At 29.2% G+C, this 27,827-nt stretch overlaps 1 protein-coding gene across 1 annotated transcript in view; it reads left to right on the forward strand.

The window, feature by feature from the left end:
- The window catches only part of LOC135954095 (myb-like protein Q), a 97,604-nt gene extending 82,633 nt beyond the window's left edge, over positions 1 to 14,971 (forward strand). The window contains exon 3 of the mRNA XM_065504160.1: positions 14,754 to 14,971. Coding sequence (XP_065360232.1) covers positions 14,754 to 14,971 — 218 coding nt within the window. The remainder of the gene's footprint in view (positions 1 to 14,753) is intronic.
- The last annotated feature ends 12,856 nt before the right edge of the window (positions 14,972 to 27,827 follow it).

Genomic DNA, 27,827 nt, shown 5'->3' on the forward strand with positions numbered 1-27,827 from the left:
TTTTTCACAAATTTTTAATTTTCTTTAAAACCGTTGGAGATTTCAAATTGTTTAATAAAGTTCAAGAATGACTAAGGTCATGTAAGTGTTTTACAACTTAAAATAAAAATGTAGTTTAGCTACCAACAGAGCTGGGATAGCAAGAAAGGAGTAGCTAGCCCTTAAACAGAAAAATATAATGTAACTTTCAAAATGTTTACAGCTTAATCTAACAAGGGACTATGAAATGATAATATACCCAACAATTTAATTGTTGTTTTATAATCAGAATAACCTAGCAAAAATTAATTAATTTTGAAAATATTTCTTTAAATTTTATAGAATTTTTGTTAAAATTGTTCATAAGTTTGTTAAAATTATTTTGTAAATATTAAAAAAGTCCACTGATGTTATTCCTTAATTTGTTCTTTTCATATATGTAGAACAGTTCATTGCTTGATTTCATTTATTTCCTGGTGAAAATTGCATTTTTATAAAATTACTCCAAATTAATAACAATCATACGCACCCATAAACAATTTCACAAATTTGAAAATTTCTTTAAAACCGTTGGAGATTTCAAAATGTTTAATAAAGTTCAGGAATTACTATAGCGATTTACAACTTAAAAACAAAAATGGATTTTAGCAAGAAATGCCACAAATCCTTTTAACTAGATTATTTGATTTAACTTTTATTTGACATTAAATGTACCATCATTTCTAACTAGATTTATTCCCCAAATAAAAAAAGAACCAACCAACAAAAAGAAAAAAAGTATAAATTATACATGAAAAGTCATTAGGTGGAATTGAAATCCGAAAAATGTTTAAAAGAAAAAGCTGTCATGTTAGATTTTTTCTATTTCTATCATTTTATTGCCCTATAAAATGTTAAATGCTTTTATGCCGTAAATGCATATTTTGTTGGGTACAGTGCAGAGGAAAATTGGTCTCCACATAGCATTATTTATTGCGATGTGTGAACCGCAAATTGTCAAATGTAGCAATCCATTGAGCAATGATGCTCTACTGAGTGCTTGATCAATCACTGTGCTGTTGTTCTGCCGACGTTTTTGATTGTGCTTAGCAATAAATATTGCTACGTGGAGACCTAGGGTAAGGGAGAGTGTGAGCGTTACTTTTGCTCTTCAGCTCGTTATTCCCTTACATTACTACTTCTAAGAAGTGTTTTTTTCAAAGTGCACGAAAAAATTCATGTTTTTTCATAGTCCAGTAATAAATTTCTATGTACAGACACATATGTCGTTGCCATGGTAAGTTAATTTATCACTTACAGGGGTTAAAAATTGATTCCTGTTATCAACTCCAATTAATAATTTGGAGTTGATTTGTAATGTTTAGATAAAACTTCATTTAGTTATTCTTCTTCCATGTTGTTCCACTTTTACATTGCACTGTTGTTAAACATTTAGCAGCTGAAACATGTGTGTCCTTGTTGTCAACAGGCATTAATATTAATAATACAACATTAGCATTTTTCTTTTCGATTTCATCTTTATCAACAGAAAATGATTTCACTTCACGAAAATGAAAAAGCCAACAACAGCAGCATTTCAGGTAATAAAAATCTACAAAAATGAAGAAACAATTTTAATAGAAATCTACAGAAAATGGTTTTAGATTTAACGAAATGTAAAGGAATAAAATTAAATACTGGGATATTAAATATTGTTTAGACAATGCTACAAGCCTTGATATTGTAATTATTTAAAAATAAAATTTCGTTCTAGTTATCTAAAGCCCATTTTTGTAGCTTTTTATAATGTTCTTAAAAAAACAAAAAAAAAATTTTGAATCTTTAAAATTTCTATTGTAGTTCATGCCATAAAATGTATATCTCAATTTCAAACAAATCTACTTATTATATTCCCTGATTTGTTCTCTTCATATATGTAGAACATTTCATTGCTCGATTTAACTTGTTTCTGTAAGAAAATTGCGTTTTAGTAAAATGAGTCCAAATTAATATCAATCATACGCACCTATGAACAATTTCACAAATTTTATATTTTCTTTAAAACCTTTGGAGTTTTCAAAATGTTTAATAAAGTTTAATAATAACTAAAGTATTGTAAGTGATTTACAATTAAACACGGAAATGGATTTTAACTAACAACAGAGCTAGAAGAGCACGAAATGAGTAGCTAGTGCTTAAATAAAAATAAAATGTAACGTTCGAATGTTTACAGCTTGATCTAGAAAAGGATAATAAAATCATAATACATCCAACAATATAAATGTTGTATGAAATTTAGAAGAATATAGTAAAAATTAATTATTTTGGAAAATATTTTTTATATTTTAAAGAATATTTTAAAAAATTGTTTTGTAAATATTAAGCAAATCTACTGATGATATTCCCTAATGTGTTCTTTACATATATGTAGAACATTTCATTGTTCGATTTAACTTGTTTCCGCAAGAAAATTGCGTCTTTGTAAAATTTGTCCCAATTAATATTAATCATACGCACCCATGAACAATTTCACAAATTTTATATTTTCTTTAAAACCGTTAGAGATTTCAAAATGTTTAATAAAGTTCATGAAAGACTAAAGTCTTGTAAGTGATTTACAACTTAAAAAATAAATTAAATTTATGTAACAGCAGAGCTAGGAGACCAAGAAAAGAGTAGCTAGCTAGTCCTTAAGTAAAAATAAAATGTAACTTTCGAAATATTTACAGCTTGATCTAGAAAAGGATAATTAAATTATAATACATCCAACAACATAAATGTTGTATGAAATTTAGAAGAATATAGTAAAAATTAATTATTTTGGAAATTATTTTTTATATTTTAAAGAATATTTTAAAAAATTCTTTTGTAAATATAAAGCAAATCTACTGATGATATTCTTTAATGTGTTCTTTACATATATGTAGAACATTTCATTGTTCTAATTAACTTGTTTCCTCAAGAAAATTGCGTTTTTGTAAAATTCGTCCAAATTAATATCAATCATACGCACCCATGAAAAATTTCACAAATTTTATATTTTCTTTAAAACCGTTAGAGATTTCAAAATGTTTAATAAAGTTCAAGAACTACTAAAGTCTTGTAAGTGATTTACAACTTCAAAAAGAAATGGAATTTATGTAACAGCAGAGCTGGGAGACCAAGAAAAGAGTAGCTAGTCCTTAAGTAAAAATAAAATTAACTTTCGAAATATTTACAGCTTGATCTAGAAAAGAATAATAAAATCATAATACATCCAACAATATAAATGTTGTTTTAAGTTTAGAATAATTTAGTTAAAATTAATAAATTTTGAAAATTTTTATTATTTTTTATAGAAAATTTTTAAAAATCGTTTTGTTAATATTAAGTAAATCTACTGATGATATTCCTTAATGTGTTCTTTACATATATGTAGAACATTTCATTGTTCGATTTAATTTGTTTCTGTCAGAAAATTGCGATTTTATAAAATTAGTACAAATTAATATCAATCATACGCACCTATGAACAATTTCACAAATTGCATATTTTCTCTAAAACCTTTAGAGATTTTAAAATGTTTAATAAAGTTCAATAATGACCAATGTCTTTTAAGTGTTTTACAACTTAAAACAAAAATGGATTTTAACTAGCAACAGAGCTGGAAGAATTTTCTCTAAATTCTCACTATATAATCCCATCATTAGTATTTTGATAAACTAGTTTCTTGTATCCTCTAAAGTTCTCAAAACGTAAACTGCACTGCTTAAAAATACCTCTTCCAATGAAATCCAATAGTATGTCTCCCTATTAAATATTTTTTTTTTTTTAAATGCAAAAAATATTCAATATGGATTTGAAATGAAAAAAAACAAGCATCAAAGAAATCAATGACGTGTGATTTACGTGGGCGGTGAGAACAATAAAAAATAATAACGCTGATGATGAATAAACATCATGCTGGTGATGGCAGCAGCAATGATGTTGATGACTCTGCTAATGAAAATAATGGTGATGATGTCTGTGATGCCATACAATTTTGTGTTATTTTTTCACTTACCTTACAAAATATTTTTAGCAAATGTTTTGTTGGAAAACAAAAAAAAGTTGTAGAAAAGGCTGACATCAAATGTTTAAAAGAAAGTAATAAAAATTTCACATTAAACGAAATGAATATTAAATTTGGCGTGAAAATCATTAGACAGTTTGATAAAAATTTTGTTACATTAATGATGAATGATGAACAAGAAATTTAATTTCTTGGAATCTACCTTTTTACCATAATGAACTTTGCCCGTTGTTTATTAATTTGTTAAGGCTGTAATAATAAAAGAAAATTGATTGACAAATGGGGTTGAAAATAAGAAAAATATGAAGATTTTTAAATTAAAATTATAAATATTAATAAACATTTAAAGGCTTTTAATAAAAAAGAAAAATATTATTGCAACCCCTCTTAATACCCTTCACCATGAGTAGCAAATGACATTTTTTATTTGCGACCCTATCAATTATATATATTCTGGATATTTATAGATGGCGGAGTAGATATAGCCATGACCGTTAGGCCGTCTGTATGTTGAAATCAACTTTCGGCAGTCCCCAAATAACTTAAATACATGATTCATACATCAATATATCCTCTATTTTGCCGGTTCGGTTGCTATTTAAAATCGAGAAAATCGGCCCACAAATGGCTGAGTTATAAGCAAAAACCACAACTACCTCGATTTATTCTTTTTGATCTATATCTGAATTACTAAGTCATTAATATAGACAATATGGATATCTAATGATAGATATTTCAAACGACATATATAACATCATAGTATTGCGGACCTATAATGGGTCGAAATCTCGGAAAAAATGTTGAATTCGAGTTCTTTTCTCACAAAAAAAAAAAAAAATTAAATTTAAATTTTTGTAAAAAAAAGAATTTGTTGCTGAAAGTATTTTATTAGTGAAAAAAACAAGGTTAAACAAAATTATGGTAAAAAAAATTTTCACCGAAAAATATTTTTAATTTTTATCTTTGGAATATAGCTTTCTTACCAAATAATTTCTTAAATGAAGCGATATTTATATGTCAATTTTTAAAAACATTCTGATTTCCTCTATTAAATTTCAACAAAAATATTGATGTATTTCCACATTTCAATAAAGTTCCTTTATATTTATAAATTCAAATTAAATTCCCTTTCACTTGTCATCTGAAACAATTCATCATTTTTAATATTTGTTGTATTAAATTCCTTTACACAGCCACACACAGTATTTTTTTGTTGCCAATTAAATAAAAACCTAAGCTATTATTTGCTCTATAATTTCCTATCAGTCATCAATTTTCAAAATATGTATTCTGTATTATTATCTGTGTAATACAATATTAATAACAATAATAATGCCTGTAAACCTCAACTATCTGAAAAGAGGAAAAATAGCAAATCATATATAAATATTTGTTAACATATTTGCCATTGTGTAGATATTCGGGGTAAATGGTAAAAGGAAACGGATGTTGTTATTGTTTCGTTTGACATCAATTCGGCACGTATTTGTCGTAAAATACAGAATCACTCACTCTCACTCTGTTATGCTCATGTAACACATGCTCTCTCTTATTTTAAGCAGAGCAGAGGCACACACGTGTGTTAAGGCCGAACAAATATACATAAATATTGTTTTAAGAATGAAACGTGAAATTTATTTTGACTTTTAATGTAGTTTTATTTTTAAAAGTGTGCGTATTAGGGTGGTAAACAGATTTGTGTAGATTTTTTTCCAATGAAGGTCTATATGTCTTAGTAATCGAGATATTGATGAAAAATAATTAAAAAAATCAAGGCAGTCGTGGTTTTTTGCTGATATATCACTTATTTGTGGGCCGATTTTTTCGATTTTAAATAACAACCGAACCGGGACTATAGCGGTAATATTGATGAATGAATTCAGTTTATGCGATTTTTTTGGAACGCATCTATCGCATAAAACGAGACCTGAGTGTATGTAAGTTATTTGGTGGCTATGAAAAGTTGATTTCAACATACAGACGGATAGACGGAAAATTTTGCATAAAATAACAGACCTTTAAATCTACATCAAGAAATAAAGAAATCACTTGTTATTTTTAAACTTTTTTTTAATTTTTTTTTCTTAAGCGAACAACCCTACTGCTATAAACCCATCATGTTTCAGGATTAAAGATATAGTTTTACATAGTTACTCCCACACGCTCACACACCATTAACTGTTCTATATTAAGATTATTCCATGTATATTCTTTCGCCGGCACATGTTGTATGATGTGTGATACATTTGACCTATAACCTAACATTGTTAGCAGTTTAAAAATGATTTGCTTTATATAAAATTGGTTTAAAAAAAGGTTTACAAAATATACATTCGTTGTTATATGAATATAACATAGATGAGGTGTTAACAATTTAAACTAATAACAAGTAAGAGAGCTATATTCGGATGTGCCGAATCTTATATACCCTTCACCAAATTTTACTTCAAAATTAAAATTTTAAATATTTTTAGGCAAACAAAATTAATTTTTTTTCCAGTTGTTTTTTGAATTTTTTGGAAAAAAAATTTTCGAATTGTTTTTTTCATTTTTTTTAAATTAATTTTTTATACCCTACACCACCATAGTGGGGAGGGTATTATGCATTTGTGCAGATGTTTGTAACGCCCAAAAATATTAGTCTAACACCCACCTTAAAGTATACCGATCGACTTTGAATCATTTTCTGAGTCGATTAAACGATGTCCGTCCGTCCGTCCGTCCGTCCGTCTGGTCGGCTGGCTGTCCATGTAAACCTTGTGCGCAGAGTACAGGTCGAAATTTTGAAGATATTTCGATGAAATTTGATACATATTATTTTTCGGCTCAAGGACCAAGCCTATTGAAACTGGCTGAAATCGGTCCATTATTTCACCTAGCCCCCATACAAATGTCATCCCGAAATTGGACTTTATCGGTCATAAATGTTTAATTTATATATGTATCTCCACAAATTCCGCTCCAAATAAGTTTTATATACACAAAATTCATGTCACCAAATTTTGTTACGATCGGTCCATAATTAGTCATAGCTCCCATATAGAAAATCACTTTAACGTGCATAAATCGCTTAAAAATGTTGGTAAACACACAAAATTCAACATAGTTAACTTTAATATAGACATAAATCACACGACCTAATTTCATGGTGATCGGTCCATAATTGGTCATAGCCCCCATATAAGGCCCACTTCCGAAAATCACTCAAAAATATAAATTAATGAAATTTTAAAAGAACTATTTTTTTTGCTCTTTTACTTAGTTTAGGGTATTATATGGTCGGGCTTGACCGACCATACTTCCTTACTTGTTTTTAAACTATTTTTTGCAAAACTAAAAAAATAATTGACGGCTCTTTAATGTCCACACAGTCTGATGAGAATTCTTAACAACTTCAAAGTCCTCTAATACATTTGACTTCCTTTTTATGCCCAAATAAAGTGTGCAAGTCTTAAAAAGGTCCCCTTTTTCAGCTGTGTGCCTGACATTTATTATTATGCCGCCCGCACTCCGCCACATACTAAACAATTTTTGTGAAAAAAATATTCCCAAACTGAAGCCCCGGCATCGTTATCTTAATCATGTGTTTTTAAGTAATTTTTCAAGTGTGAATTAAAAATGTTGACTTGAGTTTGAGTTTATTTTCTCTTCAAGCGCTGCAAGCATTTCATTTATTTAATTAAGAATAAAAATAATAAAAAATCAAGGAATAAAAATTTCCTTTCCTGTTGCCACAGTTATGTTCGTATGAATTAAATTTTTGTTTTTCATATTTTATTTTTGGCACACATATGAATGTATGTGTCTTTTTTCTTCAAGTTCTGGGTTCTTCAAGAGACTCCCTTTATGGCTGCTTGGGTTTGCAAATAAAACGAAATCTGTGTGGCAATTTTGAAGAGCGTGTGTGTGTGGGTGAGTGGGAGTATTACACATGTAGTTGCGTGTAAGTGGGAATTTATGTTTATGTGTGAGTATCTGTGTTTTCATTAACATTCGTCCTTGTTTTTTATGGTTTATTTGCTTATATTCCTGTATTAAAAAGTTAGGGTTTTTATGCTTAGAGTTAAGGGGTTTTCTTTTTAATTCGAGAAATTATGATAAATATGTTATTATTTTATTAGAAGTAAATTCATTGGGTTATAATAAGTTATTTTTCAATTAAAAAATATTATATATGGGGATTTCATGTCAAGTGAACCAACTTTCGATCGGTATGTCAAGTCGAGAACTCTCAGAGTTGGATTTTGTAGAAAAAAAGTAAAAAATTGTATGTCTTGAGTTACAAAATATTTATATTGATAGATATCCCACTCGCATCCCACTAAAAACCTCTTAAAGGAATGGACCTATGTAAGCTTTCTTTTGAGCAAAAAAAGGACCCATTTTGAAAAAAAGTAAAATTTTGCAAAACAAAAAAGTGAAAAATTTTATATCTTGAGTTACAAAATATTAATTTTAATAGATATCTCACTGGCACCCCATTAAGCGAACAGAAAGGCATTCAAGGAAAAACAAAGTTTTTGATTTTGCAAAAAAAAAAGTCAAAAATTTTATGTTTTGAGTTACAAAACATTTATTTTGATAGATATCCAAGTCGCATCCCACTAAGCGACCAAATAGGCCTTCAAGGAAAATATATAGGCTTTCTGTTGAGATAAAAAGGTTCCATTTTGAAAAAAAAGTCAAAAAAGTTTTTGTTTTCGGAAAAAAAATATTAAAATTTTTTTTTTCAATTTTTTTTTTCCAAAAGATTGAAGAAATAGCTATCTAAAATATTTGGGACACATTTTGCTAAGAACAATATGTAATAAGTTACATGGATGAGAAAAAACACCTGCTTGGCCAAAATGTAAAATTTTCAGAGAGTACTGATCTTGTTGAACAAATTGTGCCTCAATTACTATTCAATAAAACTAACCTTGGTGGAAATTTCATCCCGATCGGAAGACCGATTTCAAAAGTGGTTCACTTGATATGAAAACCTCCATATATATTTTAACTGGAAAAGCTTTTTCACAAAAACTTGTTCTTACATTTTGAATTATTTATCAAAAAATAATTCAAAATGTTTTTCACCAAACAAAAAAAAAAGGTTTTCAGTTTTCACCAAAAAAATCAAAAAAGCTTTTTTCATAAAATTATTTCCACAAATTATTTTCACCAATAAACTTTACCTTATTGCTTTAAATAGCTTATTTTGCGAAAAAAAATTTACTAAAAGCTTTTTTTTAAATGTGAGTAAAATGCTTTATTAAACAAAGGTTTTTCACTTTAAAACACTGTGTTTACATAAAAAGCTTTTTCACCAAAAAAAAAAATACTTTTACTAAGAATGATTATCACCAAAAAAATTAATACAAAAGCTAATACCAAAAAAAAGTTTATTTAAGAAATTTAAAAAGCTGTTTTCTAAACAAAATTTCTACTAAAAAAGCTTTTAATTTAACAAAAAATTATTTACTAAAAATAAACAAAAAAGCTTTTTTCCAAAAAAAAAGTTTACTTTTTGTACTAAAAGAAAATTTTTCGCCATAAAAAATTTAACTTTTTTTTACAAAAAAAAAAAGTTTTCACAAAACAAGAAAAAACTAAAAAAACTTTTTTGCCAAAAAGGCAAAAATTAATTTAAAGAAATTTAAAAAAACAAAATTCTGCATCATATTATGAATTTTCAACACTTTAAGTTGAGATTTGTCATTATGAGAAGGTCTCAAAGTCAGGAAAGTGAAGAGTAGTAAATGCATTTTATTGTTTTTTTTTTAATTTTCTGACTAATCGAATAGAGGTTCTACATCGAATCTTTTTTATTTGAAAGACATTATCAACTGTTATTTTTAATATTAAAAAAATGAAAGTGAATTTTTTCCGCGATTTTTTTTTTTTAAATTTCGCCTGTTTTCTATTTTTTCTCATTTTAACCGTATCACTTTTGTTAATTTTTTCGTTTTCTAAGACGTTTATTATACCCTACACCACCATAGTGGGGAGGGTATTATGCGTTTGTGCAGATGTTTGTAACGCCCAAAAATATTAGTCTAACACCCACCTTAAAGTATACCGATCGACTTAGAATCACTTTCTGGGTCGATTAAACGATGTCCGTCCGTCCGTCTGGTTGGCTGGCCGGCTGGCTGGCTGGCTGTCCATGTAAACCTTGTGCGCAGAGTACAGGTTTTGAAGATATTTCGATCAAATTTGGTACATATTACTTTTTCGGCCCAAGGACCAAGCCTATTGAAACTGGCTGAAATCGGTCCATTATTTCACCTAGCCCCCATACAAATGTCCCTCCGAAATTGGACTTTAGCGGTTATAAATGTTTAATCTCCACAAATTGCGCTCCAAATAAGTTTTATATACACAAAATTCATGTCGCCAAATTTTGTTACGATCGATCCATAATTAGTCATAGCTCCCATATAGACCCGCTTCCGAAAATAACTTTAACATGCATAAATCTCTTAAAAATGTTGGTATACACACAAAATTCAACATAGTTAACTTTAATATAGACATAAATCACACGACCAAATTTTATGGTGATCGGTCCATAATTGGTCATAGCTCCCATATAAGGCCCACTTCCGAAAATCACTCAAAAATATAAATTATTGAAATTTTAAAAGAAAAAGGTTTTTGCTCTTTTACTTAGTGTAGGGTATTATATGGTCGGGCGTGACCGATCATACTTTCTTACTTGTTATGATTGTTTTTGTGGGTAAACAAATGGATTTTTTTTCTGAAAGTCATGATCAACAGCTGTTTTTAAAATTTTAAGAACAAAAAATAACTTAAATATTTATGCTGGTACAATTCGTTCAAAAATTTATATAAAAATTTTCACACTTTTTTTCCAAAAAAAAAAAAACAACAACATAGGGTTTTTAAAGGCGAAAATAGCAAATGTACAAATTTAATTTTTTTTATTTTTTATCATCAACCGTATCATTTTTGTTCATTTTTCCGGTTTTAAGAGGTTTATATAATAGTTTTTGTATGAAGGTAAGAGAGCTATATTCGGCTGTGCCGAATATTATATACCCTTCACCAAATTATACTTCAAAATAAAAATTTTAAATATTTTTAGGTAAACAAAATTTATTTTTTCCAAAGTTTTTGAAAAAAAAAATTTCGAAATGTTTTTTTATATTTTTATAAATTTAATTTTTTTTTGTTTTTTCAATTTAGCGAAAAAAAAACTTTTGGTGAAAAAAAAAAATTTGGGTTAAAAAATATTTTTGAAATATCTATCATTAGATATCCATATTGTCTATATTAATCACTTAGTAATCAAGATATAGGTAAAACATAGATCAAAAATCGAGGTTGTCCTGGTTTTTTCCTTATCTCAGTGATATTGTTATATGAATGGTGTTAAGTTATTTGGGGGCTTCGGAAAGTTGATTTCAACAGACAGACGGACATGGCTCCGCTATCTATAAGGATCCAGTATATACTTTAGAGTGAGTCGATTTTTTCACGAAAAATCATATAGCAGAAACGCATTCAATGGAAAATTCTAAGAAATTTTCCCCAAGAAACCATAGGTCTAAAATCGTATCTTGCGCATTTCGTCTTTTATTCAATGATATTTCAATATAATTTTTTTTTTACTAGTTTTTTTTATTGGATAAAATACGAAATGCGCAAGATAGGATTTGATTTTAGACCTATGGTTTCTTGGGGAAAATTTCTTAGAATTTTCCATTGAATGCGTTTTTGCTATACGATTTATAACTTTTTGATCGTCCATACAAATCGACCCGGCCTACTTTATGGGGTCGGAAAATTATATTGTGGAAATTACAAACGGAATGACAAACTTATATAAAAAACAGATAAGCTTTTTCAAGGTGAAAGTAGCAAAAAGCAAAGGGCCTTATATTAGACCTTGAGATAGTTACTGACCGACCACAATAAAATGTGGTCAAATTATTAAGATTTATATAAAATAAACTTTGTGTACTCAGTTTATTTTATATAAATCTTAATTAATTGATCCTTGCAAAATTTTATCATGATTGTTGCATAGTTTATGAGTATATACATAAGTGCAATTCCGAGGGGAATTTGTATGGGGGCCAGGGGAATTCGTGGACCGATTTCAATTTAAATCAGTTGGTTTCGTCCTTTGGTCTAATTAATTCTAAAACTATCAAAATAACTCAAAAAATACTTTTAATTATTTTGGCCAGGTTTTCTTATTTTCCTCTGTGTGATGATACGTTATTTTGCAGTTTATGAAACTGAAACGAAAACCCTTCTTCCTTATAAAAACAACTTCAATTTCTAATAACATTTATGATTGCCTTAGTAAGTATAAATAAATGAAAGAGTTTTTGCTTGTTTTTTTTTTTTTTTGTTTTCTGTTATTTTATAAAAGTGTATTTATTCGTTCGTCATTTATTTATTTTCTACAATTGTTTGTTTGTTTGTTTGCTCTCTCACATACATTTTAAAGCTTTAATACTTACTTAGGCGGCTATAAAAGCTCAAATACATTTAACATGATGTGTTTGTGAGTGTAGAAAAATAAATAAATTAAATAAAATGAAATAATATCTGAATGAAAATCTAAGAAGCAGCAGCTAAAAGTAACAACAAACTGATGTATTATTACATCTGTACATAGATGTAGATACATCTAACTGTTAGGGTAAGTGGGGATGTGAACTTAGTGAATTTGCAAATAATAGATTGGGTTTGGGTGTATAACAGTGTCTGTCTACTTAAACAAATATTCATTTATTACGATTCATTCATTCATTCATTCAGTCTCTCATTTATTTTTACATTTTAACCATATTTACTCTTAAACAAATATACTCGTACAACAACAACAACAACAATAACAAACATCAACTCATCTTTATTCAACTGACAACATCATCGTTGTCTATTCAAGTGTAGAGCAATTTCGAGTGCAATTTAAGGATTAAGAGGATTTCATCAAGTGTTGATATGTTTGTAAAAAGAAAATGTTGAAAAAAAAAATTAAATATCTTTTTTTCTTCTCTTCCTTATTTTTATTTTTTTTTTCTCATTTATAGTCATGTATGTGTTTGCATGAGTATTTGTGGGGGAGCATATGTGTGTTACAAGAATGTTCTGACAAGAAACTGTTTTCAAAGTATCTACGTGGATTTATTTAAAACGCTAAATTTAACATAAATGATATACGTTTAATACTTTAATGCGAGTATTTTCAGAGATTTCCCATCCCCTCTTTGTTTTGGGAAAAATCTAAATGGATATTAAGAAACGAAGTAATACAGTGGGTTGGATAATATGGCAACATAAATTAACCTGGTTGCTTATGAAAACCTAAGAATTTAGTTATTTTAATTAAACAAAAAGGTAGTTTAAGTTTTTGCTAAGGATTCTACAATTTCAGTAAAACCAAAGTTTTGTTTAGAAAGTAAAACAGCAGAAAGAACTCAAATAAAGTTCATATGTTTTTATAAAGGAATAAAACTATACATCCAGTTTTTGTACCACCACCAACTCTGTAATTTGTCAGTAACCCTTAATTGAAATAATAATACTACGCACTGTATTTTTTCACGCATAAATATCATTTACTGACTTTAATCATGCAGTTTATTGATTTCACAATCTGTAATTAAAATATTAATTTTATGTTATTTTGTTTTTTACACTTTTTAAAAAAATTATTAATTAAAATAATATTACAACACTAATTAGCCACTCAAGTGTTTGCACAGATACACAACAAAAAACCAAACAAACAGAACAGAAAAAAATTAATTATCTACCAGTAAATAAATTAAAAATTCTCATACCCTAGATTTATGTACATATGTATGTCAGAAGACGACTAAAAATAAATCATGTTTTTTTTTATTTTCATTTTAATCAATTTACTCATTTGAACATTATAATAATGAACATTTAAAATAATTTTAATAATAGTAAAATAATTTATATTAAAACTGACCTTGCCCAAATTTAAGAACGGAAAAAAGATAAATGTAACACTTATTTACAAACACTAATTACAAATTGAATAAATACATATGTGCAAACCCTGAGGTTTTAAAAATGACAATTGCCAACTTTGTAACACTTTTGAAATATGTAAAGACGATACAATTTCCTATATTTTGATATATAACACCTCTAGCAACATGTTGCTGAACTCTAGCATCATGTTGAAAACCTCTAACATCATGTTGCTGAACTATAGAAACATGCGTCTGATTCTAGCATCATGTTGCTAACCTCTATCATGTTGTTGAACTCTAGAAATATGTTGCTGAACTATAGAAACATGTGTCTAACTCTAGCATCATGTTGCTAATTTATAGCATTATGTTGCCGAACTGCAGACTTTTCCATCATCAACTATAGAAACATGCGTCTGATTCTAGCATCATGTTGCTAACCTCTAGCATGTTTTTGAACTCTAGAAACATGTTGCTGAACTATAGAAACATGTGTCTGACTCTAGAATCATGTTGCTAATTTCTAGTAACATGTTGTTATCCTCTAACATGTTGCTATGCAGCAACATCTAGCAACAGGTTGCTAACCTCCAGCAACATGTTGCTAAGATCTAGTAACATGTTGCTAAGATCTAGACATCTTGCTAGCATCTAGTAATATGTTGCTAACCTCTAGAAACGTGTTGCTGACCTCTAGCAACATGTTTATGACCTTTAGCAACATGTTGCTAACCCTATCAACATGTTTATGGCCTCTATCAACATGTTTCTAATCTCAGGCAACATATTTATGACCTCTAGCAACATGTTGATGACCTCTAACAACATGTTGCTGATCTCTAGCATCATGTTGTTAATCTCTAGCAACATGTTGTTATCCTCTAACATGTCGCTATCCAGCAACATGATGCTAGACGTTAGCAACATGATGCTAACCATTAGCAACATGATGCTAGAGGTCAGCAACTTGTGTCTGACACTAGCAACATGTTGCTAACCTCTAGCAAGATGTTGCTGACCTCTAAAAACATTTTGTTGACCTCTAGCAACATGTTGCTAAACTCTCTAATAGAGGTCAGCAACATGTTGCTAGAGTTCAGAAACATGTTTCTAGAGGTCATTAACATGTTGCTGGAGGTTAGCAACATGTTTCCGACCTCTACAACATGTTTCCGACCTCTACAACATGTTTCCGACCTCTACAACATGTTGCTAACCTCTAGCAACATGTTGCTAACCTCTAGCAACATGCTAACCTCTAGCAACATGCTAACCTCTAGCAACATGCTAACCTCCAGCAACATGTTGCTAACCTCCAGCAACATGTTGCTAACCTCCAGCAACATGTTGCTAACCTCCAGCAACATGTTGCTAACCTCCAGCAACATGTTGCTAACCTCCAGCAACATGTTGCTAACCTCCAGCAACATGTTGCTAAGATCTAGTAACATCTTGCTAGCATCTAGTAATATGTTGCTAACCTCTAGCAATATGTTGCTAACCTCTAGCAACATGTTTCTAACCCCCAGCAACATGTTTCTAACCTCTAGCAACATGTTTCTAACCTCTAGCAACATGTTGCTGACCTCTAGCAACATGTTTATGACCTTTAGCAACATGTTGCTAACCCTATCAGGCAACATGTTTATGACCTCTAGCAACATGTTGCTAATCTCTAGGCTAACATCATGTTGAAAACTCTAGGATCATGTTGCCAACTTCTAGCATCATGTTGCTGACTCTAGCATCATGTTGCTGATCTCTAGAAGCATGTTAGCTACGAACAAGTAGCTAACTTTTAGAAACTTGTTGCTGACCTCTATAATCATGTGCTGACTTTTCAATCTAGCAACTTGTTGCAGAATTCTTTAAAAATATATATCTGTTGAGAAAATCAAATTTCAAAAAATGTTTTAATGAAATCTTGAAATTTGTTTATAAACATGAGAATGTTTATGTTCATAATTAAATGAACGGGAATCAACAAATTTTTGTTGACACTTCAACGAACTTTTGTCAATCGAAAGCTTGGCAAAGGAGGATTATTTTCTTACCAATCAAGACAACTAAGGAAGTAAAATATTTTAAGGCTCAGGAAATGCAAGAAAAAATGTATTAAAATTTGTGCTATGAACTGCAGGGTACTTAATCACATGTAATGTAAATGTAAAGATATCATTGTGTTCGGAAGTATGAGTATGAATAAATAAATGAGTGAATAATCTACTACGTACGTGCGTATGCAAGTATCACAGACACTTTTCACACACCTGGTAAATGACAAAAACACTTTGAATTTAATTTAATTTTAAATAAATTTATTTTTGAATGGGTGTCAATGTTTCCCTCATATACATCTACACGTATTATAGATATTGGTTACCTTATACATCCCATGTAACCTAGCCTGAAGACAATTGTCACTTAAGTGTCCCTAAGTAATCTAGAGTGTAGTCACTATAAACGTTTACATTGTATTGTACTTTAGAAAGTAGTTATATATCACACCAGAAATTTTCTATTGGAGAGCTGTCGGAGGATGGTTTGTTCATAAGGTTATTGAACTGAGCTCCTACTTAGGACATGTAAGTGTTAAAATAAATAGTCACGTAACTACTTGTGTAACTAGTTGTCACCCTAAGTGATAGGTAAAATCACTGGTCCGGGAATGACACCAAGAAAAGCTGGGACTTTAATTTAAATTTAATTTTAAATAAATTTACTTTTATAGTGAGCATGATTGTGTGTATCTGTGTCTGATAAATGTGTTGGTGATTTGTGTTTTTGAATGAATGAATCTCTCTCTGTCTGTCGGTCCGACCGTCCGTCTGTCTACCAGCACACAATATGTAATGGTCTTATAATTTATGTTGCATGACTAAAAACTAATCGCTCGCGTCTTTAGATTAATATTAAATTAAATTATAAGTACAAATTCTGGCGTAAATTACTGACCGGAAATACCATGAATATTTTCGAAAAATTCAAAAGCACACGCAGAAATTCCAAATGATATTGTAGAAAACAGTGGAACGGGGGGTGAACAAAAAGGTAATGAAATAAAAGTATTATTTTTGTTTTGAAAATATACCGAATTCTTTATTTTAAAAAGTTTACAAAATAATCACATCAAAAATAATTTAATTTAAAAGATGCTTTTAGTCATGCTTTTTGTGTAAGTTTAAAATCAAAACAATTGTATTTTTTACTTTAATCAAGGTTAGTTTATTATAAAAAATTAGAAAAAATAAATCGAAACATAAAAATATCACCCCATTCCAAGGTATTTTGTGGAGTGGGGTGGTTAGTTTACTAACCACCGTGGAAATCGAATAATTTTGACAAAATTTTCTGACAAAATTTTCTGACAAAACAAACGAAATAGCAAAGTAACACTGACTTCGAGGAAAAATAAACACTCTTAGATTTTTTTTTATTGAATTTCACGCATTCAATAAAAAAATCAAAAAAATCTTAAACAAGAGAGCTATATTCGGCTGTGCCGAATCTTATATACCCTTCACCAAAGTATACTTAAAAATATTTTTTTTTAAATATTTTTATTTAAACAAAATCAAAAATTTTTTTTTAATTTTTAAATTTTTTAAAAATTTTTTTTTTTTCAAATTGTTTTTTAAAAAAGTTTTTTCAAAAAAATTTTTTTTTAAATTTCTTTAATTAATTTTTTTGGAAAAAGAATTTATGACAAAAAAAAAATGTTTGATGAAAAAAAAATTCGGGTTACAAAATATTTGTTTCCGATTTTGACCCATTGTTTGTCCAACTTACTATGGTCTTATATACGTCGTTGCAAAGGTCTTTGAAATATCTATCATTAGATATCCATATTGTCTATATTAATGACTTAGTAATCCAGATATAGGTCAAAAATAGGTAACAAATCGACGTTGTCCTAGTTTTTTCCTTATATCTCAGCCATTTGTGGACCGATTTTCTCGATTTGAAATAGCGACCGAGCCGGAAGAATTTCAGAGATATTGATGTATGAATCGTGTATGTAAGTTATTTGGGGGCTTCGGAAAGTTGATTTCAACACACAGACGGACATGGCTATATCGATTCCGCTATCTATAACGATCCAGAATATATATACTTTGTGGGGTCGCAAATGAAAAATGTGGAAATTACAAACGGAATGACAAACTTATATATACCCTTGCCACTCATGGTGAAGGGTATAAAAATGCGGTTTACAATATTTTCAAATTAATATATTTATCTAAGCAGAGCACCCTGACGACAAAGTTTTGCAAAAAACATAAACGATGACTTCAAAAAATTTAATTGTTTAGCAAAATGCCAATAGATACCAATAAACTATGCTTTAAAGACTATAGAAAAGGTGGTTAGTAAAGTGACCACCACTAAAGAATGTGTGTGTGATATTTTAGAACCGTGAAGATGTTGTTGTAGTTTCTTACATGTCATGCCCTGCTCTTCCAACAAGCTCGACATGTTATGGGTTGTGCAATGACATGACATGATAATGTGTTTGAAATGTCAGCAAAGCTATGCTCAAAATTGTAATGAATCACAACTAAGTAAAAGTTTAAATAACAAATATCATGACAATTTTTAGTTGCTTTTTTCTGTATTCCCTTTAAGAATCCATTGTTTTCTTGCACTGGTTCATCATTATTCGACTATTAACTTTAATATGCCTTCAAATGATTATAAACATCAACGCCAACTGGTATTTGATTCATTAATGCCATAATATAGCATATTCTCCTGTATATTCTAGTTGCTATTGCCAAAATTTTGCTAAAAGAAATGGTATGACAATGAAATTAGTATTCTGGTTGTAGGCCATATCTGCACGAGAATACATCCGCAACACATTCAACTGATTGAACACAATATGTAACGAGTAAATTGTGCCATGGCTACAATTATTCTGAAGCCATTTACAAAATAACATATGTATGGGGAGATACACATGGCAACTGGGCTCGAAAAGTTGTTGGTTGTCTAATGAAATGGGCGACAAAACTATTTAGGCCTTTGACTCTAGATCTCTCAAGGCTCTAAGGAAGGGGATAAAAGTAAAATTTCATATAAAGATCTATTGAAGAAGCCCTTGAATGTTTCTAATACTTTTTGTCAAATGTCAGCAGATTGTCAATTTGACTAAAATGTTAGCAATGTAATAGATTTCTTAGACAAGCAATTGCACCCAGAGATAAAATATAGTTGTATATGTTTACTGTAACCATTTCAACATTTTTAGTTAGTTCCTTAACAACATTATGGTTATAGAAATTATGTATATGATTGTGGTAACCATAATATGGTAATGTTAAGATTCACATGATTGTATATATCATATATATGATTGTAGTAAATAATTATGTGTTTATAATTTTACCATATAACTTTATTCTCAAAAGCGAATAAATTTTCTATTTTTTTATGCTAAAAATAAATATTGAATTCATAGAAACTTTGTGTCATTGTTAGCCCAAGAACTTTTTAACTCATGTATTATTTATATCGACATTTCAATGATGATGACGACGGTGATGATGTTACAAAACAAGATTTGGTAAATGAATCTATATTTTTGTAGTATTAACAATGTGGCAGGTATACGCTACACTATTTAAGGATAATATATACACTGAGACAATTTTTCAGAGGAATATAGTTTAATTCGCAATAAACAATGATATTTAGTTCATGAAATAATTTGATGATGTTTATAACAAACTGCTTAAATAAAATATGGGAAATTCCACGATCTAGAACGCGACAAGAAATCTTAACAGTTTCTTTTTTCTGGTTTTCCCTATATTCGTTTTGTTGACTGCCATATACTACAAATAAATATGGGATCCAGAACGCGCCAAAAAAAATTTAACTCGTTTTCCGCTGCTTCTAGAAAAATGCAAACTACTGCGAATTGGAACAAAAATGTTTAAAGGACTTCTATCAACAGAAAGCTACAATATTGGATTTTAGTTTAAAAAAATTGCTTTCAAAAATTAGGTGCCAATTCCTAGATTTTTGTTTTCGATTGCATCGAGATAAAAACGCAAATATCTGGGTTTAGGCACCTAAATTTTCAAAACTATTTTTTTTAACTAAAATCCAATATTGTAGCTTTCTGTTGATAGAAGTCCTTTAAACATTTTTATTCCAATTCGCAGTAGTTTGCATTTTTCTAGAAGCAGCGGAAAACGAGTTAAATTTTTTGTCGCGTTCGGGATCCCATGTTTATCTGATCTTTATAACATTTGATTCCATTACGCTGGTTGATATTCTGAATAATTTTTTGGCAATTTCTTGAATTTATCCCCGTTCCTACTTCTTGCGCTTCTTTAAAATTATTTTTTTTTTTCGAAATTTGTTTTTTTTATATTTTTTCCAATTTTTTTTTTAAATTTATTAGTGAAAAAAAATTGATGACAAACATTTTTTTTGGTGAAAAAAAAAATTTGAGATAAAAAATATTTTTCCCGATTTTGAGCCATTGTAGGTCCAACTTACTATAGCCTTATATACATACATCGTTGCACTGGACTTTGAAATATATATTACTAGTTGACCGGTAGCATTTACTAATATTAGTTCTTCAAGTTTCTCCAACCCACATACACCTGCCTGTTCTTATTTATTTGCAAATAAAATATCAAAATTTGTACTGCATACTTTAGGGAGCTTTTTTATTACAGTTGATTGGACTCAAAAAAAAATTCCGAGTTTTACCCAGAATTTTTGAATTTTTTTCTTTACAAACCCATCTCCTGAAAATTTCGAATCGAATAAAACAAATCAGCCAAATCACTCCAGCGATTTCCATTTAATTTTTATATATATAGATAGATTGGATATCCAGTAATCCAGATATAGATAAAAAAATAAGCCAAAAATCTAGGTTGTCCCGTTTTTTTCCTACGATTTTAAATAGCAACCGAGCCGGGAGAATTCCCTATATATTGATGTATCAATCAAGTTTGTAAGTTATTTTGGGAGCTACGGAAAGTTGATTTCAACATACAGACGGACATGGCTATATCGACTTCGTTATCTATAGCGATCCAGAATATATATACTTTGTGGGGTTGCAAATGAAAAATGTAGGAATGACAAACTTAGACAAGAACACGGTAACATTACTGCCCCAAAGAATAAAGTTGTAAGAAGTTTCAGAGGAGAGTTACTAGCAAATAAATAGTTAATTTTAATTGTGAGTTAATTTATAAACATCATGAAATCTGTTTACAATGGTTGCCTCTTCTTTGAAAAGAAATCAATAAGAGGCAAGGATAAGGCAACATTTTTGCCCCAAAGGAAAAGGCTATAAGAAGAAAGCTTCAAAGGTGGGTTACTATCAAATAAATTATTCATTTTAATGGTTATTCATTTCTTAATTATGAGTTCATAGAAACATTATGAAACCTGTTTACAATGTTGCCTCTTTTTTGCAAAGAACTAGAGAAAAGGCAAGAAAAAAATTTGCCCCAAAGGTAAATGGCTTAAGAATAAAGAATCAATGGAGAGACTACCAAATAAATAGTTAATTTTAATGGGTAGCGTTTTGAGCCCATTTAGAAACATGATGAAAACGGTTTACAAAGTTGCCTTTTTTGGAAAAAAAACTAGAGAAAGTGAAAAGAAAAGGCAACATTTTTGCCTTAAATAATATTACCATAAGAATAAAGCATCAACAGAAAGTTACTGGCAAAGATATACGTCAGTTTCATGGTTTTTGAATCAATAATTGTGAGTTTATTTAGAACCATCATGAAACTTGTTTATGGTGTTAAATTTTTTTGAAAAGTGCCCAAGAAAAAGTCATAATTTTTGCCCAAAATGAAAACGCCATAAGAAAAATGCATCAGTGGAGAGTAACTAGCAAATAAATAGTTCATTTTAATATTTATTGTTTCATTAATTGAGATATCATTTAGAAACATGTCTTTTTTTAAAAGAACTCTATAAGGGGCAAGAAAAAGGCAACATTTTCGCCCCCAAATGATAATACCATAAGAATAAAGCCGCAAAGGAAAGTTGCTAGCAAAGCAATAGTTCAGTTTAATGGCTATCGAATCAATAATTGTCAGTTTATTGAGAAACATCAGGAAACTTGTTTATAGTGTTACATTTCCTTGAAAAGTGTCCAAGAAAGGGCAATAAAAAGGCAAAATTTTTGCCCCAAATGAATATAGCATCAATGAAGTGTTACTAGCAACTATTTTAATTATTTTAAAACCCATATAGTGTCATCTAACAGTCGTTGTTTGCCTACTCTCTGTATTATTTCCCTAATGAGCAGGAAAGACACTTTAGACATAATGAACCAAAAATTAAGAAGAAAAAAATACACAAACACTAAAATATTGTATCAAAATTTAGTAATGAATCTTATTAATTTGTGGTCATTAAATAATAATGTTGTGGCAACATACAAAATTATCTAAATACCAAAAAGACAAATAGCAAAAACCACACACAACAACTATACATTTGTACGTCAGACAAATGAAAAGTAAAATTATTATAAAAGCTGGTGTTGATTTGAGGTAATTAAACAGTAACAATAGAACTTTATACAAGACAGCATCACTTGAGCAAACATTGGCTTTCCACACGTACTAACTAAAGCAAAGAAAAAGTTGACCAACACCCCCAAAAGAAAAAATAATACATCCACTAAAAAGCAGCATGTTTAAGTTTGTAAGTACCAGATATCCTTTAAATGTTTGCTTACAAAAAAAGCTATTGAAATGTAATAAATTTCCTTAATTAAACTCTCTGTCTCTTTCTCGTTCTTATTTACTTTATACTCTTTTGTGTAACTGTGAATGTTTATAGTTCCTTTTGTGCTTAATGGCTATGGTAGCTTTGGTGTTCTCTAAACCCAGTGGCATAGAACCTCATCATGCCTATTCTGCGTATCATCATTCACCTTTGTTGGCTGCCTCTCCCTATACACATCTTGATGCTGGTGCTGCTTATTCCAGTGGTTTTGTTTCACCTTATTATGGCTCTCATTTGTCCCATTTGCCTCATACCTCTCATATCTCTCATTTATCACCATATGTTGCCGCCTCACCTTATGTTGGTCATCATTATGGTTTACATCCCTATGATTCGATTTACCTAAGACGTTAAGAGGTATTTAGTGTTTAAATGTTGGCTGCTGTGTATGTCATCGAGGATGACGAAGAGTAGGATGCGGTTAATGTTTTGAGTATTATTATTGTAAAGTACTTAAGATAAGTTTAAATGTTTGTAATAAATTATGAAATTTACATTGATAAGGATTTGAATTAAAGGCTAGAAATTGTTGGCTTATTAATTAAGATGACAATTACAAAGTTTTAAAGATATTTTACGGCGTAACAGAAACATAATGAAAGAGTTTAATACCTAGCAAAGACTTAAAATGCAAGACCAAAGCCGGGTGAGACTAAATATGGTCCTAGTTAGACAAAAATTATCTTGATCGAAGAAGCACTCGTGACCGAAAGAGCTTTCATATCAAAAAGGAATTTCAATAGCGAAATTATAATAAAATGTATTGGATTTCTTCCACGTTATCGATAAACAGAATCTCAATTAAGAAAATTAAGAAACATTTTATTTGATCACGAATGCGACAATTCGAACCTTCTTAAAGTCAGTATCAGGTAATTTTCAATATATGTAAAGGTAATTTTATTTGATCACGAATGCGACAATTCGAACCTTCATAAATTCAGTATCAATTTTGATAAGGATTTGACATAAACTCTACTAAGAAAATGAAAATAAATTTTATTTGATCACGAATGAGACAATTCGAACCTTCTTAAAGTCAGTATCAAGTAAATTTCAATAGATTTAAAGGTCATTTTATTTGATCACGAATGCGACAATTCGAACTTTCATAAATTCAGTATAAATTTTGATAATAATTTGACATAATCTCAAATAAGAAAATGAAGATAAATTTTATTTCATCACGAATGCGACAATTCTCACCTTCTTAAAGTCAGTATGAAGTAATTTTCAACAGATTTAAAGATCATTTTATTTGATCGCGAATGCGACAATTCGAACCTTCATAAATTCAGTATCAATTTTGATAAGAATTTGACATAATCTGAAATATGAAAATGAAAATAAATTTTGTTTAATCACGAATGCGACAATTCGAAACTTCTTAAAGACAGTATCATGTATTTTTCAACAGATTTAAAGTTCATTTTATTTGATCGCGAATGCGACAATACGATCCTTCATAAATTCAGTATCAATTTTGATAAGGATTTGACATAATCTCAAATAAGAATATGAAGATAAATTTTATTTGATCACGAATGCAACAATTCGAACCTTCTTAAAGTCTGTATCAGGTAATTTTCAATAGATTTAAAGATCATTTTATTTGATCACGAATGCGACAATTCGAACCTTCTTAAAGTCAGTATCAAGTAATTTTCAACAGATTTAAAGGTCATTTTATTTAATAACGAATGCGATAATTCGAACCTTCATAAATTCAGTATCAATTTTAATAAGGATTTGACGTAATCTCGAATAAGAAAATGAAAATAAATTTTATTTGATCACGAATGAGACAATTCTCACCTTCTTAAAGTCAGTATCAAGTAAATTTCAATAGATTTAAAGGTTAATTTATTTGATGACGAATGCGACAATTCGAACCTTCATAAATTCAGTATCATTTTTGATAAGGATTTGACATAATCTCAAATTTGAAAATTAAGATAAATTTTATTCACGAATGCGACAATTCGAACCTTCTTAAAGTCAGTATCAAGTAATTTTCAACATATTTAAAGGTCATTTTATTTATTCGAATCTTCATAAATTCAGTATCAATTTTGATAAGGATTTGACATAATCTCTAATAAGAAAATGAAAATAAATTTTATTTGATCACGAATGCGACAATTCGAACCTTCTTAAAGTCAGTATCAGGTAATTTTCAATAGATTTAAATATCATTTTATTTGATCACGAATGCGACAATTCGATTCTTCATAAATTCAGTATTTTTATAAGGATTTAACATAATCTCAAATAAGAAAATTAAGCAAAATTTTATGTGATCACGAATGCGACAATTCAAAGTAATTTTCGATAGATTAAAAACTAAAATTTAAACAATCGAATGGAAAATTATTTCTCAAAGTCAGTATCAAGTAATTTTCAATAAATTTAAAGGTAATTTTATTTTATCACGAATGCGACAATTCGAACCTTCATAAATTCAGTATCAATTTTGATAATAATTTGACGTAATCTCAAATAAGAAAATGAAGATAAATTTTATTTCATCACGAATGCGACAATTCGAACCTTCTTAAAGTCAGTATCAAGTAATTTTCAACATATTTAAAGGTAATTTTATTTGATAGCGAATGCGACAATTCGAATCTTCATAAATTCAGTATCAATTTTGATAAGTATTTGACATAATCTCTAATAAGAAAATGATAATAAATTTTATTTGATCACGAATGCGACAATTCGAACCTTCTTAAAGTCAGTATCAGGTAATTTTCAATAGATTTAAATATCATTTTATTTGATCACGAATGCGACAATTCGATCGAAAATGAAGATAAATTTTATTTGATCACGAATGCGATAAGTCGAACCTACTTAAAATCAGTATCAGGTAATTTTCAATAGATTTAAAGATAATTTTATTTGATCCTTTATAAATTAAGTATTTTGATAAATATTTAACATAATCTCTAATAAGAAAATTAAGAAAAATTTGATTTGATCACGAATGCGACAATTCAAAGTAATTTTCGATAGATTAAAAACGAAAATTTAAACAATCGAATGGAAAATTATTTCTCACCTTCTTAAAACTGTCATCAAACTAAATTTGTTCGTTCTGTTTAAAAATTTCATCTGGTTTACTTAGTAGATTTGCATTCAAAGATATTTAAGACACTTTCAGCATAATTTCAATTACTAAGGCAACCAATCATTCAAATCTCGTGCACTGTAACTGTAAAAATAGTTCAAAGGTATTTTGGCCTAAAAAGGAATTTTATTTACAAATTCTGTTTTTTTTTTCCTCTCAACCAAAATTTTCTTTTTGCCTCAGCCTTATTAAAACTTGAATAATGTTGCCTGGCAGGCAATGAGATTTCAATAGTTCAAAAACGGAAATAATGCCAAATAGTAGAAAAATACTAGGAACAGCAACCAGAAAAATAAGGCTGCAAACGTCAGGGATAAAAATGGAAAAGAAGCAAAAGTTTTACTATTCGTTTATGGTGAATGTTAACTATACTACAGCTAAAACTGGAATTTCACAAATTAGACTAGTCTCAACAATGATAATCACACTTTCAATTGCTTCCTTTAAATGTGTTTAAGTATCTCTTTTTTTATATTTCACTGTCAAGAACGCGACATTAGCAGACCTTCTTAAATGTCTAGTTACTAGGCAGACTCCAGTTCATTTATGGGGATTTCCATAGAAAGCGCCTCCGGGGCCTAAATGTTAATGAAGAAATTATTTTTTCTACAATTATGTTAAAAAAATCTTCCAATTCACAGATTTTTAAATTTTTTCTTGTTGTATTCGAAAACGAGTTTTATTTTTTGTTGCGTTCTGGATCTCGTATTTAATGGTAGTATATGAGAAACAATAAACTAAAAGCCAAAAAATTGGTCAAGATTTCTTAATTTTTTTATTCCAAAGGTCTGCTAATAATGTCGCGTTCTCGATCGTGAAAATATATGAGAAACAACAAACTATAATGCTATCAAAAATGAAAAAAAGAAAAAATAGTTAAGATATCTTAATTTGTTTAATTCAAAAGTCAGCTAATGTCGCGTTCTTGACCGCGACATTGTAACATGTCAGAGTGTTTTATGCAGGTAAGATCCATTACAAAATATTTCTAAATCCTGCACTCGAAACTTAGAATACCCGAAAATTGCTGATTTCACAGATTTTTAAATTGTTTCTTGATGCAGTCGAAAATGAGTTTTATTTTTTGTTGCGTTCTGGATCTCGTATTTAATGGTATTATATGAGAAACAATAAACTAAAAGCCAAAAAATTGGTCAAGATTTCTTAATTTTGTTTATTTCAAAGGTCTGCTAATAATGTCGCGTTCTTGATCGTGAAAATAAATGAGAAACAACAAACTATAGCGCTATCAAAAAATGAAAAAAAGAAAAAAAAAATAGTTAAGATTTCTTAATTTTTTTACTTCAAAGATCTGCTAATAATGTCGCGTTCTTGATCGTGAAATTATATAAGAAATAACAAACTATAATGCTATCAACAAATGGAAAAAAGAAAAAAATAGTTAAGAATTCTTAGTTTTTTTTTACTTCAAAAGTCAGCTAATGTCGCGTTCTTGACCGCGACATTGTAAAATGTCAGAGTGTTTTATTTAGAAAAAATATTTCTAAATCCTGCACTCGATACTTATAATACCCGAAAAATGCTGTAGTTTATAAACATAAAGTTAGAAGCAACAATTTCTAAAGGATATTAGTGTAAAACCTGGGAATAGGTATTTTGTTTTTGTCAGTCATTGCATTCAGTCCTTCATTAAACTGCTATTGAGAAAAGTAACACAAATAAAGAACGACAATTGTAGAGAAAAGAATGAATAATGAAGCTGAAAGAAAAGTGAGTGAAAAAAAAACGGAAATTGAAATGAAAACTAAAGGAACTGAAATTTGTTAACTCGATTATGGACAAGTTAGAGTGGCACAAAGGAAAAGCAGACACATTATAGTTTTGGAAAAAAAAAGAAATTTGTTGGCTACTGAAATTTTAAAATTTTGTTGTAGAAAACAAAAAAAATCAAATAAAGAAAGTCAGCATTAATTTA

Source organism: Calliphora vicina, chromosome 3 (assembly GCF_958450345.1).
Source record: "Calliphora vicina chromosome 3, idCalVici1.1, whole genome shotgun sequence".
Lineage (NCBI taxonomy): Eukaryota > Metazoa > Arthropoda > Insecta > Diptera > Calliphoridae > Calliphora > Calliphora vicina.